The sequence below is a fragment of the Diadema setosum genome, chromosome 10 (genome assembly GCF_964275005.1).
Source record: "Diadema setosum chromosome 10, eeDiaSeto1, whole genome shotgun sequence".
NCBI lineage: Eukaryota > Metazoa > Echinodermata > Echinoidea > Diadematoida > Diadematidae > Diadema > Diadema setosum.
Genome location: NC_092694.1, coordinates 22,153,946 through 22,172,804, shown reverse-complemented (window position 1 = coordinate 22,172,804; position 18,859 = coordinate 22,153,946). Strand labels below are relative to the sequence as shown.

At 36.6% G+C, this 18,859-nt stretch overlaps 1 protein-coding gene across 1 annotated transcript in view; it reads right to left on the bottom strand.

The window, feature by feature from the left end:
- The window catches only part of LOC140233851 (uncharacterized), a 163,870-nt gene that overhangs the window by 94,733 nt on the left and 50,278 nt on the right, over window positions 1-18,859 (bottom strand). The window contains exons 4-5 of the mRNA XM_072313943.1: window positions 9,384-9,490; window positions 1,289-1,343 (exon numbers count right to left, since the gene is read on the bottom strand). Of these exons, the coding sequence (XP_072170044.1) occupies window positions 1,289-1,343; window positions 9,384-9,490 (162 nt within the window). The remainder of the gene's footprint in view (window positions 1-1,288; window positions 1,344-9,383; window positions 9,491-18,859) is intronic.

Sequence of the window (18,859 nt, the reverse complement as noted above, 5' to 3'; positions counted from 1 at the left end):
GTCTTTCGTTCGGGAGCGGAGAGCAAGATGTGATGGGGGCGCTGAATGCTCGCCTTGGCCAGAAAACGTGTGATCACATATGTATCATTGATTCTTCCTCCTCCTCTCCAACCCCGACCCCGCATCATTTCTTTCATCCAATTCCCAGTATTGCCTTTTGTGCCTGAACAGTCGGTTGTGGCTTCGCTGGCCTGAAGGGCTGAGAAGGCGCGCAAAATTAATTCGGAGCGAATTCGCGCACTATCGATACCCAACGTCTCATGAGCAAACACAGTGATGAGCACTGGCTGTGTCGACAGACATAAAATTTGCAAGACACACGATGAATGTGCATATTTCATGTCCCAATAGAGGTAACTCTGACTGTTGATTCAGAATATGCCCTCGACATTCGCAGACATTTGGGAATGATACGAGTGAAGTCGTCTGCGCTCACATGCGATAATGAATAAGATATTGAGTTCATGTTTTTACCCTACTAATCTCACCAGCAGAGACACGGGGGAAGCTGGTAGTTAAATAGTTAACTAGTTACAAGTCACTTGGATTTGTTCAAGTAGACTTGATGACAACAGTAATATGAAAACAAAACAAAAGCAAAATAGATACATTATGATTGGATACAAAGTGTCACGGTTATGAAATCATAAAAGTTTCACTTATATTGCTATGAGACAATTATCAGTTTCTAATCACATGATGTGAATTAACCAAAATGATTATGTATCCACTTCATAACTCTCCTAAAGGTTTATACATAAAGATATTATAATATCCTGGGGTTGTTGTTGTTGTTTTGTTTTTGTTTGTTTTTTTGGGGGGGAGGGGGGTGATAATTCAGCAATAAAAAAAAAACACCTTAACTTCGATGTTTCATGGAATGCAAGCTTAAGTAACTTCACCAAAAATGAAGAATGAAGAATACATATATACCGATCTTTTCACACACACACACACACACACACTGAAGAATCATAGAATACTATGGATCTATTAAAATAAACTCATAGGATATATCCCATCATATTTTGCTCTAAGAGTATGTAACCATCATATTTTGCTCTAAGATTATGTAACCATCATGATATTACCAGGTTGGCATTTGCTCAAACTGGGCAAAGTTCAGTATACTCAGCATTTGCATGGTAGCCACTGGTTTGAACAGTTTCTTGTTCAGCAACAGCTGGTAAATTGTTGAATACACATTGGGCTACATTTTAAAGATCTTACTCCATGGGTACAAACTCACAATGACGTGGGGCGGAGGGTGACTTAAAGGTGACCCTACCTGGAGGTCCTTTGGCTCGGTTTCTCAGTCTTCTCTCCTCCCCATCAGTAGGTTCCTAGAAGTGAAAAAGGAGACAAAATTTAAGAGGAAATCCACCAAAAATGAATGAATTAATTAATAACTTCAAAAGAAAGAGAAAAAGATTCCCTACAGAACGATACAAACATGACAAAAATCAGTTTAGAAATAAGGAAGATATGACTTTTTGAAATTTCACATTTTTTCGGAAAACATTTCGTGACCAGTCCCAACGAATATGCAAATGAGCGAGTTGATGATGTCATACCCTAATGTTCTGTCGGGAATATTTTTCTCTTGCCTTTGAAGTTTATTTATATTTGGGATTGATTTCCTCTTTAAAAGAAAAAAAAAAAAAGGATTTTGAAACACACTGCAAAAGCTCCATCGTCATCACTAAAAACTGCCTTTCTTTTCTTTCTCTCTTTTGTGAAAACAATTTGGCTCAGGTGAGCTTAAAAATACAGAAAGATAGAAAAAAAAGGAGGATCACTAGTTTTCAGTTGCAGAAAATGGGTCAAAATTTTAACACTCTTGTACTTACATGCATGCTGTAAGTGCTCTGACCAAGCAAACAATCTTCTACAATGAAAGTCATAATACTCAAATTCATGGACATCATATTGTAACCATACCAACAAAGTATTGCCACATTTTTGCCGTAGTAGTTGCCACCTTCAGTTTCACGACCCATTAACCTAGCTTTTGCCTGTTATCTGCAAAATGGTTTGCACAATGAAAAAAAAAAAACAACTAAAATTGCACATGTAAACACTTTTTGGGGTTACCTTCTCCCAAACTGCGATACACATATAAAGATGAAAATATCAATGCCTCACTTTAAAAAAAAAATAAAAAAAAATAAAAATCGTACACACTCAAATCATAACACTACTAGTCAGGCATTCATGCCATCATGATAACAAGTCAATATAATCCGCACTTATTATCTTTGCAAACGCAAGGTCAGCTACAACACACAATTAAATGAATGAGGTATTCTCCCTCACGTAAATGAAACCACAGAGACTGTCGTCATTAGGCCCATTCAAACAGACAACATTAGTCTCCAGTATTTGCCTCACAATTTAAATCGTGATATAAAAAAAAAATAATAATAATAATCTTGTGTGTAGCCATATAAATCGTAGGTATTAGTGCGATTCAAATCGCAATCCATGCGCCACTGACAGAGCAACATTTGCAAAATAGTCCAGACTTTTTCCCTGAATAGTTGTGATAATTTGCAGTGCAAAGCGTGTATGAAATGTTGTGCAAAATTGTGCTGCTGTTGTTTTTACATCCCATTATGCAAGGTGCAAGTTGGACAAAGTCAGGCTAATCTCTGTCACTTGCACATGTTAAATTCGGCCTCACTCAAACTGGTGCGATTTGGGTCACAATAGGGAGTTTTCGATTGGGTGAACGAGAAGGACGTGCCGCCGAGCGCAACCGTACGTCAAGGCGTCACGTCTGTACGTTGACCCGCTGCTAAAACACATTTCGATTTCGGGCGCCGGCGTCACGTCTCGTGCGTGGCGTGTGCAGGAGGCAACCTGTGCCTTGCGTGCATATACTAGTACTGTATGCGGAATTTGTGACTCGTTTCTGTACTTGTAATATTTACTTTGTCTTTGACTAGATGCGTATCCTGGGAGGAATTATGTGGATTTTAAAACATGATGCATGGTAAGACTACTAGGCAAATGCACTGCTGCACTAGCTAGGCCAAAAGCACCAAGATCTGTTTGCGTAAAGCATTACGTGTGAATGCATGTGTGGGACTACGGTAGGCAGTTGCAAAGTGCGAAACAGTGAAAACGGACAAATAAAGTAGGTACCAGAGGCTGTAGTTTGTGTGTCAGCGCTGCTGCTGTGCCGTATCAAGATCACAAGCTTTCATGTAATTAGAATATAAATATTCTCTCGAAAGAAAAAGGAAAACTGGTGAACTGAGCACGGATTTCCCGAGAGTCATAGTGCTCTTTCGCACGATACCCGAGAGGAGTGTGACGTCATAGCAAGGTGGGTTGAGCGCGGCGCAACCGATTTGGGTGGACGGTGAAAACCGGGGTTAACGCGTTCGAAATTTGTGCGATGAGCCGAGGGTCGACACTCGCGCATGCGCAGTACGTAAAAACTACGTCATAACAGGGTGACGCCTGGCTCAACGTGCAAATCGAAAAGTCCCTAATATTTCCCTGTGAACTTTGCCTTTGTATGTGTGAATCATGACTCCTATTGCGCTTTTTCAGTTGCACATATGGTAAGCAGAAAGCATGTAGGGGAAACCTGAGGGCTAATAAGTCCCACCAACCCAGAATTACGGCATCACCTTAGACTAGCACCCTACAACACCTGTCAGCAAACTGACCACTGATCTGTACTTCAAAAATTCTTCACTTGCCAGGTAGCAAAATTGTGGCCCCCATGCAGGGGGGGGGGGGGGGAATGGTTCTATTTCAGAGAATTTACACTTGGGACATCTCATGGCAACAAAATGCAGCTATGTGTGCATAATGTCCTGCAGAATTACTGGAATAGGTCACAAGACATACATGTATGATGCATTCTGTTGCTGTGTTCACACCTAGAAAGCTCAAAGTTAGCCAACATTCCAAACACTCTTGGCATTTTGGTGGATGGGGGAAATGACAATGTTTAGTATTAAGATGAAAATATCTTTTGAGGGAATAATCATATTCTACTAACATTTTGATACAAAATCATTACCAAACAGTGAGACTAGAAAGAAAAACAAGGAAGAAACTTTCAAGAGATTTGTTTAGGTCAGATGCATGGAATAACTTGCATAATTGCTCTCATTTTAATTTTACTGAAGAAAAATCAGGAATTTCATTATTTTCTCAGGTGGTTATTTTTCTCTGAAGGCATAATTACAAATAATATTACATAGTAACCCCCAATCATTGAAACATGTTATCTTATGAATATTTTTTCATCTTGTTATTCAAACAAGGAAATATGTTTTTGTCTCCATATAAACATGGTAAATGATTTCTATAGATACAAACAAAACCATTGTTCAAACTCACAAAACCTATCAGAGGGACTTGTTTATGCAGTACACAAATGCACAAACACACATCCACATAAAACTAAAGGCACAGAAACATGCAACAATATCAAAGGATGCTATGCTATGAAATCTAAAAATTGAACATTAAATTGTAATCAAAATTTCCTTCACAGGATAACAAAAATTCAATCACCATCATCATCACTAGTTCCGCATACATCTCTTTAACTCTTTAACAGTTTCAATTACATGTCACATTAAGGTACCATGCTGACATTCAGAAATGAAACTTTCTTCATAAGAGACTGAAATCACTCCAATTTTGTCATTTTGCTCCATTGATATCACTAACTTAAAAAGAAAGAAAGAAAAATACAAAATGTTCTCCCATGGGTTTGAGTCTCCATCAACTTTGATGCAAAGAAGTATTAAAGTTCTGTTAGGCATTTGACACCTTCTCCCACACATAGAAATGTAGCATTCAACATACGTAGCAGTGGGAGGCTTTAGTGACACAGGACTTGTGGTGGATGCAGAGGTGGTCTTTCTTGGAATGAGCAAGGGTAAGGAGCCAAGAGAGGACAGAGATTGGAATGCTCTTCACATGGACAGCATCTTGTGTCAACCCCCCCCCCCCCCCTTTATCCATTTAGCATCCCCCTCCCCCACACATATTAATTATGACAGATTGTCTGGCACACACGTAAAAGTCTCAGAATGGTAATATATGCCTCTCATTTCCAAAGTGTAAGTTTGTTGTTTTTTTTTCTTCTTCAGAGAAATACAAAGAACATCCTACATTCTACATGAAATATTATTGGGTGTTTGGTAATTTCCACGTAAATTAACATTTTTTTCACATCAAATCAAGCATATGCAGGGGGAGGGGCAGGGAAAGGTTCCTACTCAAAATCTGCTCAGAGATCTTTCATGGAAGACTCATGGTTTCACTCTGTTATATAAGTTCGATGTGTTCTGTGAACATTTGCCATACAAATACAACCCTTTTTTCTTGAATTCTAAAAAGCAGGTCTAACTTCTAAATGATGGGGAGGACTTCACCGTTATCAGTCACATAGCTTCTTATAAAGCTTGGATCCATGTCCTTTTGATTTTCTCTGATATACTTAGTACCTCTAAGTATACAAAGCCATGGGACGAAGAGTGATACATTCTACTTACGGATGTAAAACTTAAAATGACCTATGAATACTTCAGTAATTCCTGAGATCTCTCCTTTAAAAAAAAAAAATCATATGCCATCTGCTAATAAACATAAAGAGAAGCACAAACACACACATACACACGCACACACACACACACACACACACACACACCCCTACTAGTCACACCTGCACCCAAACTAGGATCAATCAGATTGCATCAGAGGGACCTAATTATGGACACAACCCTTTGAATGTGGCCACTGCATTTAATATCAAACACAGCTAAGAGCGAAATGCTGTGGATATTCAATAAACTGCAAATATGTTTCAGCAAGAATATTACCGGGCCCCTCTCCTGGCAAAATGCAAAACCACAAAAAAAACCCCAACTTTTTATTAATAAAAAAAATAGAACAACTTACCCTTTGCACATGGAGGAGAAAATTGCTTAATTTCACATTTACATAGCGTATTAGAATTTCCATCTATGAATTTGTGCAAATTGAATCAGGCGCAAAGTGATAATGGAGCGGGGTATCAAATTCCCAAATTTGTCATTCAACCGCTGGTGGGCAACACAAAATTAAATATTTCTGAAAAAAAAAAAAATATGCACACACACACACACACACACACACACACAAACAAACAAACAAAAATTCTGTGGCTGTGTCAAACAACCGTCTTCTGATCTTGTTTGCTAGCTGCTAGCCATTTGATTCATATGCATGACTTAACAGAGCCCATGGACAAATGTAATTCCTATTTGCAAACCTCATCAAATTTTTGTTTTTCTTTTGGGTTTTTCTTTCTTTCTTTTGCCAAAGTACTCATGGCAGATTATTATTTTGAATATAGGATGTGCTTCCAAAACAAAACAAAAAATAATAATAACAATTATAATTTGTATGAATCCAAATAAGCTGTGATGCCAAATGGCGATTTTGGAAAAACAGTCCAGCCTGCTTTCTAAAAGCAACCTATTATCTATACTGACTACCTGTTCATAAACACCAACACAAGTCTGCTTTCCAGAAGAGCATTTTGCATCTTATATAAACCTATTTATAACGGTCACATGCCCTAATTGAAAATTTAAAAAAAAAAAAAAAATTAAGAAGAAGAAAATTGAAATGCTTCTTTCCCTGTCACACCTGCCAATCTCGAACTTCAAGAAACAAATGAAAATGAATAGGAGGCAAAGAATTGCAAAAACAACAAAACTAGGAAACTTTTATCCCCCATTCAGACAGTCTCTGTAAGCAACGATTTACTGAAATAGGAAGACAAGGTTGACTGTAAAGCTTCTTCCTGGGGAAAAAATGGGAATGCTTCTATCAAAGAAAAAAACAGTTTGGACGCAAGCCATACAATGTATGAAATGCATGATTTAGAGTTTTCCATAGTTAACATCCACAGTAATACAAAGAGGCGAATCTTAATCTTACAGTGAGCACTGAACTCTCTAAAGTTTTTGGCTTTTTAAGTATCAACTAATTGCTTCCTTAGTCAACACATTATTCAAAACTCGTAACTCAAACCTTTTAGCTAGAACTAGTTAAAACTTTGTGTAAAGACTAAAAATATGAAGGAATTCTCCTACTCAAAAGGTTTTTGAAACTTTTTAGAGTGTCGCTGAACTTAAATGGAAAAGAACCATATCCTCATGCTCATAGTGGCTACATTCTGGCCAATCAGAGATCATTGAATTTCCCTGCAAATTTATGTAATTTGAGCTGGAAGATTGAGTGAACTGAAAAATTTTTCTGGGGCAAATGTAAGCTCCAGAGGTTACTGACTTCATACACATGTATTTAAAAAAAAAAAAAAAAAAAAAAAAGAATAGGACAAACTTATGCAATGCCCCGTCTTTGAATGATTGAAATAGCTTGCATCAAAAAATAAAGAAAGAAGTAATTGCTGTGCTTGAGAAGCTTAGGAATATCACGTTATGAAACACAAAATGATACAGATTTTCTGTAAATTCTGTGAAAGCTAGAAGGGCAGTTTTCGAAAAAGCAACATATTTACTGTTGTCAGAAGACAAAAGTTGTTTCACTTCACAAAATGGATCTTTCGAGAGAAAAACAAAGGAATCCCAAGATCTTCAGAGCTCTTGGGATATTGAGCACGTCATGCACAGGTTTCCACGGAGACAGCTAAAAACATCCTCGTGAGAAGAATGCAAACATTATTACAATAAGCATATTTCCATGAAATTAAACTGTGGGGCCTCCATGCTGACTGGAAGATCCATATTGAAGTCACTGAAAGAACTCCTACAAGTATGCAAACCTTTGGTAAAAATCATTTACAAGGGTCCACAAGCCAGCAAAGAATCAGGTTAATCAACAAGATCTGAAAAGCTACAATTCCGAGGTCTCATTATTTTTACTATGCTTTACTCATATGTCTCAAAAGGTACTTAAGAATACATCATTTACCATTGGAGTCCCTTGTTGTTCATAGAACAGTGTTCATTACAGTTACAAAATTTCTAACGGCACTGTGACTGGTAAATTGATAACTCATTCTTGAATCAGCAACATGCTTTTTAAGATCACATCAACTTTCCTGTTCTGTCTACAATTGATGATTTTTTTTTAATCTTAAATTTCTAATTTTGTGCAGATTCTAAGAATTTAATCAATTACATGAAATCTTTGCCATATAGAAGATTTGAAGGCAGTTTGCATACATCCTAATGCATTGACGAAAGACAATTTCTCAAGCAAAATTCCCAAAAGACAAAACAGGCTAAAGCAGAAAGCAGCCTGTCTCCTCTTCTTTTTTTAACCAAGTGTCACCTTGATATGTCTTATTTTAAAAACATCAATCACTGTTATTTTGTTTTCATTTTTCATGTCATTTTTTTAACAATACATTAATAAACAATGGGAAGGATGAACAAACTCATTTTCATTCTTCAAACCTCGGCCCCATTTTATCAAAACATATAATCAATCATGAATTCCCTTACTACACAGGCTGCCATAGACTTATGATGTCTGAATCAACTACATAATCAATTATATCTAGCTTCAGAAAACAGGGCCCTGGAAGCCTTACTGATGCCCAGTGTTACTCACTCACACAATCACGTGCCCTGGTTTCACCATACACTCATGGCTAAGCCAGTCAAATGTAAAGACAAAATGAGCTCCGTACAGCCACTTGCCTCATCAGGCAAGTATTATGCATGTGCACACACACACACACACACAACACACACACACACACATACAAACAAACACAAAGATTTGTCTTTTTTTTATCTCTCCTTATCTCTTTCTCTCCATCTATATCTGCATAAATTCTCTCTTTTAATATCATATACATATATAAAACTATAATACATGCATACATACACACATAGAACACATGAACATTTGTTGGGCCGCATGGTGGGTTTTCCTTCATCATACATCATTGTTAAAAATTTTTAAATTATAAAAATATTTGAAAGCTAACTTGCTTTCCATTACTCATGATATAAGTAGTACAATAAAAATCTACATAGAGACATCTGAAATAACATGTATTACATCTACAATGTGATTAGAAAAAAAAAACCAAAACACTGATGCGCTTTTCTGATTACACCATTATCAAACCCCCTCCCCCTCCCCCCCCCCCCAAAAAAAAATAATAATAATGATAATTCTTGTATTTTTCCCACCAAATAGGTTTCAACCATCTTAACCAGTATTGACCTCCAGTCTCAACTGTGCCATACAAATCCAATGGCAGATCAGCTTACTGAGAGATGAGTGGTTAAAGGTTAAATCCAACCCTGTGTGCAGCGCAGACCGGTTCCTGGGGGTGCATCACTTGCCCAGGCGGTTCCCCTCGAGGAAGAGAGCACACTTACCCTGACCATCTCTCCTAAGACTGGTGCCAAGACGGGTGAATCTGATCTCTCGGGTCTTCCTTTCACTCGGGTATTGCCGCTTGCGCTGGAGGTCAGATTACCATTCTCTGCAAATTTGAAAAAAAAAGCAGAAGAAATAGTAAGAATGATAAGATTAGTGCAAATTGTGCAAATTGCAATACAATGATGGAGAAGCGTCGTCCGGGGGAACATCTGAGAGGATGAGGAAACCGTCGAGGGGAAGAATGCAAGTTAGAAGATGATCCAAAACTGTGAGGAGGAAAAATCAAGGAAGCAGGAGAAAGAGAAAAGGCAAAAGAGAGGATAATCAAAAGAATGGAAAAATAGAAAGAAGAAAAAGGAAGAGTACCAACAGGAAACTGATAAAGACAGAGAAATAAATATTGCTGGATTGAAATGAATTGAATGAATTTATTTTCCCATTACCCAAGCTCATAGTTCACTGCTTGACAAGATATGGTAAAGAAGGAGGGACAATAAATATCTTCAAATAAAACTGCTTGAAGACATAACTAGGACTGAGATTTTTGCCTTTGATGCTGCTGGCATCACAGAGTCAGATCAAATTGTATAATTCTAGTCAATCTGATTCTGCACAGTAGAGACATGTCATGTTGTCCTATCTACAATGCACTTAGGGGCTACATAATAGGTGAACATTCCAGCAAACTATATAGACAAACAGGAGGAAAAAAACAAACTTTAAAAACTACATCCTGCACGTCACACACAAGCAGGGACTGTGCATTCTTGACTTTTTTATGATATCAATCTATTACCTTCCACCACGACCACTAATGAGAAGATTAGATGCTTACATTCAGCTGCTGATTATCAAGAGTTCTGTTCATAGAACACGGTCCTAACATGACGTCAAAAGAGACTAGTGGGAGAATCCCATTCGTCACAGAGACGTCTTTGTAAAGAGCATTCATGCGCAATCTTTACATCACTGAGTTGTGTGGTTTTTTTTTTTTTTTTTGGGGGGGGGGGTGGTTTAGGGGGGTAACAATATAAAATACCAAGAATTTCAGAGCATCTGCCATCTTATCTTGCTTGCATTGTGTGGCAATAGATAAAAAAAAAATCTGTAGTAGATATATAATGGATATATTTTGCTTCACTTTTCTAATGGATGTTGTACACAAAGGCCCGAATTCACAAAGGTGGTACAAATGAAACCATGGTTTAAACCATGGACAAAACCATGGAGCACCAAATGTCGCACGGAATATTTCGTTACAAAATTGGTCATTTCGTCAACAAAATGACCGTTTCGTTAAGGAAATTATCATTTTGTCGACGAAATGTTCTTTTAGTTACAAAATGTTGTCATTTCGTTTCAAAATAATCATTTCATCAACGAAATGACTGAATCGTAACGACACTTGGTGCTCCATGGTTTTTGTCCATGGTTATAAACCATGGTTTCGTTTGTACCACCTCAGTGAATTCGGGCCAAGAGTGAACACAACAAATATTCCTCTCTTTTTTTTTTTTTGTATCTGTTCATTAATGCATTGACACGAAGCTGTAAAGTGTGTATATGCATGAACATTGTGATCACAATGTCTTTTGAAAAGATTTAAAATATGTGTGATTCAGTAAAAGCAAGTCTGAAATTTGCGGCATTCCTGAAAATATGAAGAGCAACCTAAGAGCAGCGATGTCACTTCTCCAAGACAGCTCATTTACAGTGTTCATAGGATGATGAATTCCACATACAACAGCCATACTTTCCTTGGTAAATCATTTTCAATTAATTCTAATGAAACTTCCTGCTCATTTTAATTTGCAGTTACAAACTTACCATAAATCTCTCTCTCTCTCTCTCTCCTCTACGGTATAAGTTTTGGAAATAAAGATACAAATCAGGAAGAAAGTGATAAGTGGTATAGACATTTTTTTTTCCAGTGAGCTACCAGCTGGGTGAGTGAAATGGAAGAGGCAAAAATCAAAATTGATAATACTCTAAATGACAGCAAAAATAGTAGAGATATTCAGATTATGTATGCAAAATCTTTGCACATTTTGAATGAGGTAAAACAGATGAGTAGTCTCACCCTGATAACACATAGCCAGTGATTCTCACATTTTGTTTGTTTTTTATTTAAAGGCATATAGGTGATACACAGCTTGATGACATTGAGATAAACATTGTTCTCAATTATATTTCTGCGTTGTTTCATTTTCTTCCTCTGCTGTATCCAGTTGTTATGAAAGTTAGTTATTTCAGATTTGTTGCTGTCGAATCTACTGGATCACTTTATCCCCCAAGCCCCAGTTCCATGACATTTGCTCCTGCGAAAATTGCTCTACTATGAAAAATCAAACTCAAATTCTATCCACCAACATGACTCTAACTCCAATCCTAATCCTCACATCAACCTAAACATAAAACCCTTTCACAATACTATCCCTAAGTCCTTGAAGAAAATAAGATCAGAGCAATTGTCGCACGAGCAAGTTTTCTGTCACCCAAAACCCAACATAAAAAGGTTCTAGTCTGAAAAGGAAACAGTCATCTTGGTAGTCTACAACATAGCAGTCTGTAACAGACACACTTGGATACCTAATAATGACAGAAGGAGGAGAAGTCACAAAAAAGTGATTCATATAGAAAAAAAAAGTTACTCATAATGTTAACCATAACCACTTCCTTACTCACCCCATCAACCACCATCCCCTCCACCCTGAGAAAAAAAAAAAGAAAAAAGAAAGAGATATGACAGAAACACGGACAGTTTGGTAATAACCTAGCTCATATCCTAGCTCAGTTGATGCTACACAATCAATCCATTACAAGTCTCCTGAGGGATTCATTAAATTCCAGTCATAATGAAGGAGCAGTAATGACGTATCATTGTGCTGCAATTTTATAAAAGATATCAATCACATCTTCTTTTCTCTTCATATATTTCATGTCTATCTTTCTGTCTCATATCTCTCCCCCCCCCCCTTTCTCTATCTCTCTCCCTCGCTCCATTACTTTATCTCTTTTTTTGACAGTTTTTCTCAAATACATATTTTCAGTTTTACTCCTACATGTTCTTTTTTGTCTACCTCATTGATGACTGTACGTGTACATCGTGCACATATTGACTTGGATATCAAAACAGTGTTTGTTGATGTTGAGGACAGTAATTATTGATTTGTCCTGTATTTAATTAGTTCAGACATTTTCTTATCTTCCTCACAGGAAGGAGGCTTTTGCTTTGTTTTTGTTTAATAACATTGACGAGATTCTGTAAAATGATAATCCTATGAAAAGCAGAACAGACACGTGGCACATTACAGGAGTTTCTTTCAAGGAGCATGTTTTGTGTCTGTGCTGGCATTATTGACACAAATTTCAAGGAATTCATCATGCAAACAGTAAGACATTTGAAGAAAAAAAAAACAGATATTTGCTAGTATAGTCAGTTCATTCATCTCTGCTACATACTATAAAAAAAATGTACATACAATTTACCTCCCAATTCTTTGATTTGTTATTTTTCCATTGGTTTCTTTCTTCTCTTTTCTTTTTTTTTTTTCTTGCTTAGAATCTACTCTGATCTGCACTGATTCTATTTTTAAAATGATCTTATTATTGATGGACAAACACATGCATGCTGTGTTTTTTTGTTTTTACCCCCAATCAATTAATGTGTCAACGACTCATGATTACGTCAGCATTACATCACTTCTAAGCAAAGAGACTTTTCAACTCCCACGACTGGCCAGCAATGAGTGGGCACTTAATGCTACTGGTGAGTCGAGAGAATGCTCACCAGAAACCGTTTGCTTGGAATTACGGACACTGGGGGGCGTTTTTGGAGCAAACTTCATCGCCGAGTCTGGGAGAAAAATCTACCTTGTGATGGATGCACTAGTAAATTATCACCATCAATGATTAATTTTCAGGCTAAAAGGTGTAATTCTCCTCTAGATTTTTTCCCCCTCCTGCAGTATATCCGTAGTACTTCCACATCTTCACTTGATGAGAGTTCACATGCACAAACAATTTTCTTCCTTCATTTTGATGTCATTAAAAAGACACTTATACTCTTCATTCATAAAACATAACTTCCTGAGGAAAATGACAAATAAATGAATACTGAGACCAGAGAGAAATTAAAAAAAAAAAGAAATATCAGAAACTACTGTCCAGTGGTTCTAGCGAGGTCGCTTTCATTGTGCAATAGTTGAGATGAACATATTTGATTTTCTCTTTTTTATTCTATGTATTTCTTACTATCTTGTACATATCTTAATGTATTCATGCTCATTCATGAAATGTCCAGAATTCAGCCTGCAGGCTGCAACAGATATCATTAAATAAAATACCTTTTCAATTCAATTCACTTCACTGCATCATAGCCACAAACTTAATTCGGTGCCTTTTCATTGATACTACTTCATGTATGCAGTAAGTGACAGGTAAAACTTTGGGCTACATGTAGTTATTTCCTTTTCACCTGGTCTATTGCAATACGTTTAAACATGTAAGTTAAAGGAACAACAAAAGAGACATAAAAACATACTCTATCTTTCTCTTTCTTTCAAAAGAGAAAAAAATCAAGAATTCTGTACTACATATACATGCCAAGTTGAAAGATCTCACCTTTGCTGTAAAACACCCCTCCAAAGATTTATTGTAATTTGATAGTTTAACATCCTACATGAAAGACTATACATTCAATGACTTTGACTTTTGTAATTGACGAAAATCCAACCACTGAATACTGTAAAATTGAACAATTTTGCACCTTTGTGTGAAATGAAATTAGCATGAAGGTAGAAGTGCAATTTTTTTCTTAGCTTGCCTGATGTAATATTATTCTGTATAATTGATTTTGCTGAATTAAAAACACATGGAATTCATCTTACCCAGCCGAGAGAGAGAAAAAAAAACACACTTGTGCTATAATTACCACATAATGATGCCTGTGACGGCATACCTCTGACTTAGAACACTAAAATATACATAGCTACCATCACTTGATTATCATGACTTATAAGATCTCTGCTCTGATTGAGCAGCTGCCTTGATTAAAGAAAGTCCAGACATGTACACATTGTTATGCAGCAGGCAAATGTTGGAGCAAGGCTGGGTTTCCGAGCATCATTGGACTACATGATGCATTGTTTGAAGATTAATCATTAAGCTGATATTCCATACTATGCCTTCATACATGTCATTTCCATTAGATGAGGTGGGTTTTTTTTTTTTTTCTTTTGGGGGGGGGGGTTCAGACTCATTACTACATTCTGTCACAAGTTCATGTACTTTATCTCCCTTCAGCTCGAGAATAAATGGGATATGAATTTCAGTATGAATAATCTATTTGATGAGAAATGTATCCCATTTGATACATGTTTCATTCTGTGTAAAGAGTAAACTACACGAATTGTAACATGCCTTGGAAATAACACCATGATATTGTCCTAATAAAGCGATTTCTCTTTGGCTCAAAACCGGTCTACTCTGCAACACAGTAACAATGGGTTTTGTTGCCCCTAGGAAGAAGGACAAGTTAGTTTTTGTAATATAAATAGTAACAATGACAGAACAGAAGAGTACAGTGACTATTTCATTGTGGAAAGAAAGAGTTTGATCATAAAATGAGTTAACTCTGCATTCTTACTAAGTTGAGATATTTGCGATTAAAGCTACTACAAAACAGAAAAAATAATAAGAAGACACGGTATATTTCAAATCATAACTTCAAGAATCGATTGAAAAGGTTTTATCTTGCTCTTCTGATGACGGACTTACTTTAAAATGTTTTCAAATGGTGCTTGACCCATTTTGGAATCAAACTCTTCAAATATTGAGTGCTTACAGACAGAGGCAATTATACTGGTGAGAGTGTGACATTGCCTTCTCATTTTAATACCATCACAAATTCTCAATGGATGGCTCTTCGTGTCTGCTCAATCTCTCAACCAAATAATCTCTTAAATTTGTAATTTCTACCTTTCTTTCAATTCTTCTTCAAAGCCGAGTTGATCTGAACGTATATAAATCTGGTTTAATACCAAAGCCATATTACCTTGTAATTTGTTTGAAAATTTGAGACAGCAAAATGATTTAAACAAAAAGCTGAACATTTCAATATAATTTACCCTAGATACCAATTGAAATTTCCACATATTCAAACAATTTTTCAATCCATCAATTGCTTCTTTTGCTAACATAAAAAGTCCAATGCTGAATCATGTAGAACTAAATCCTGGGCTAAAGGAAGAAAATGCACCAAATTAAAGACTAACATCCAAGCCATGTTGCCTGCAATCCATCTGGAAAATGGGTAACTAGGCAACGCGATAATTTCGACACAGAAGCAAACATGCCGCATGTAACATGGCAACCGACATTGTACCCATAATGCAACACTCTTGCCTTCATCATAAATTCTTAAATAGTACCCCATCACCCCTAGTCCAGAGGCCTACAAATAGAAGAAACTGCAGACTCGGGCTTCATGGAAATGCTAAACCAACACCTGCCACTTTTCCATAGAGAATATCTCAGAAATTCAGCAGAAATGACTTGTATATAATGCAAAAAATGTAACTTCTTACAGACAAATTTGATAGATACAACTATTTGAGATATATGTTTAATATCACAATAAAAGAGAAATAAGATTCAGCTTTTCAAAAGTACAGGTTGGCAGGATATAACTTTTACTTATTAAAAACATACAAATTCACAAACTTATACACTAACACACATCCCAAGAACACTCACACATTGACACACAAATACACATATACATACATTGATACACAAACATACACACACAAATACACACTCAGACATACACAGATGTGCAAGTACACACATATAGGGACAACGGTCTGATGATCATACAGTAAACACACGTCCTTTCCTAACCTCCCCCCCCCCCCCATCCTCACCCCACACACAAAACCAAAATAGCTATAGGTCTGTCCACTAAGCAAACAACATGAATCGATGCACACGACTGAACTCCTCCAGCCCTTGGCAGCAGGGAGTCCATTACTACAAGATATCATCATAACAAATGCTCCAGGAAGGTCTGTCTTTATTCCATTTGGGGCTTAGCCACTTAGGCACATATTGTTTGCCGACTTCTCCACTCTATTACATTTCCCAGATCAAACCATGGATGGTGAAGAAAACAATGCATGTACTGAATTGTGTTTCTTTGTTCATTCTACACATTAGCATGCTTTTTTTATCCTGATATGCACTTTCATCTATTTTATATGTAGACTACATTATACTTTCCAGTATTAAATATGATATGACCAAAAAACAAAACCAAAAAGAGTGACTGTAGTCCACTCCAACAATTACTGTACCTGCTCTTATAAAATGGAATTTTCATGATGAATTCCACTGGGGTGAAATGATGGAGCTTAACCTATTTTCTGGCTGAGGTTACGAAAGTTTCCCCTTTTACTGAAATAGCAATGGCTCTGAATTAATAAACTATGAAGTATTAGATTGATATATACTTTGACAGCTACAATTTCATACGATGAATTTGCCATAACATACCAATGTGATACCTATATCAAATATCTAAATATTACATCTAGATCTATAACAATGTGCTTAGCAAACACATTTAATAAATGCTTGTCATGAGCAAAAAAAGCACATATCATTACAACATGAATTACAAGCTCCAGACACAGAACATGATTTTGAAACTGTTTCTTCAATAATGAATATGAGAAGAAGCAAAATAGTGTTGAATATAGTGTTGTTGTTTGTTTTTTTTTCTCTCTCTTTCTACAGACTGTTTAAGATTTGAAATGCTAAACCTAATTTTCTCATCTTTGACTGAACATAATAAATTTGCTGACTGAATGTCCTGGATATTTTAATCTTAAAAAAAAAAAAAAAAAAAAAAAAAAAAAAAAAAAAAAACACCACCCAGTTAATCACATTAACACTACATGTGTTTATAGATTTACAACGGTACATGTATGTGCACCAGTAACTCATCGTTTTCATATAAAACAGCAGTCAATGTTATATATGGGTATCCCAGCAGGCCCTTGTGATGTTGGTCTGCTACCCGAAATACACAATCAAATGATTCCAAAATATGGAAGAAATAACTGGAGGATGACATGCAGGCAAGAGTAAAGAGCAAACACAAAACAGTCACCCTCTCCCTCTCCCACGATATTCCTCCATCCTCCTCTCCCTCCCCCCCCCCCCTAAAAAAAGAGCACTCATCCCTTTAGTGCAATGAACTTCAGCTATTCCCCTGCCGCAATACACCAGCAGCTGCATATGTCCCTTCAGCAATAGCATTTCGCATGTGTGGGAGGATCTGTGAATATGTCTGTACGCCATAAAATTCAGTCTACCATCTAACAAAAGGCACGAGACAAAGGAATAAATCACCATTTTGATGCATTTGTAGAGAGTGAAAGTCATTTCGGTGGTTAGAGATATCTTATGTTGTGAAACTCGTCAGCAGCATCAGTTTTCTTTGTGATGGTTTTGGTTTACCTCATGGGTGAATTTATGCAAAGTGAGAGGCTGTTTGCATGGAGGATGTAGCACAAAAGCAGCAGGTACGTGAAACATTAAAAGACAAAATTATGTGAAAGATGTGACTCATCACAACATTCCCCACAATGGCTTGTAAAGTGTACCTCAATTGAGTCATCGGAGCCACTTCAGCCACTTTCGGCAAAGTATCATTTATTCGCATTGTACGCAAAGACCTCTATCTTTACAATCTACATAAAGACCTTTCATTACCCTGGAAAAAAAAAATTAACATACAAAATAATAACCTAGATATATCTTGAAAATAACCATTTTTTCCTCTTTGTTTATTGGGAAAAAACTGAAATATGTGGCATTCAATGTGCTGAACATACTTGAGTAACGCACCTGTCACGGTCTAGAAATATTTACTAGTAACCTGTTCCCTACCAGGTTCTACAATACACACAGGTTTTGTTCAGGACCTTCCAATTTTTCATGTAGGGAAAAGGTTATGTGCCCTTAATGAAGATAACACTCAGGGTGTGATTACATGGGTAATATGTTTGTGCTGGGGTATGTCAGTATGTGTAAATCAAAATACACTGCAATGTTCTCCAAAATAAATGAACAAAAGATGTAGAGAGATCAAGTGAAGGAGAAAGGGGTAGCCTGAGAACCAAAAAGGATTACAAGTGTACAAAAGGCGATATATATGTATAGGGATATTGCAGATAAAAGATAGATATATACAAATATAGAACAAGTCAACAAGTCACACACAAGTAAAAGCTGGGCAAAAATTGAATACTCTAGGAATTTGTATGCATGTATATTTTAAAAAAAGCATACAAAGTGAACTGCAGCCACATCTAACATCTAATCTAATCCATATCTAATTGACTTACTAAAGTTACTGAACTCAGAGTGGAAGAGTTGAAACTGTTTATCTGTAGCTCTCCAATTA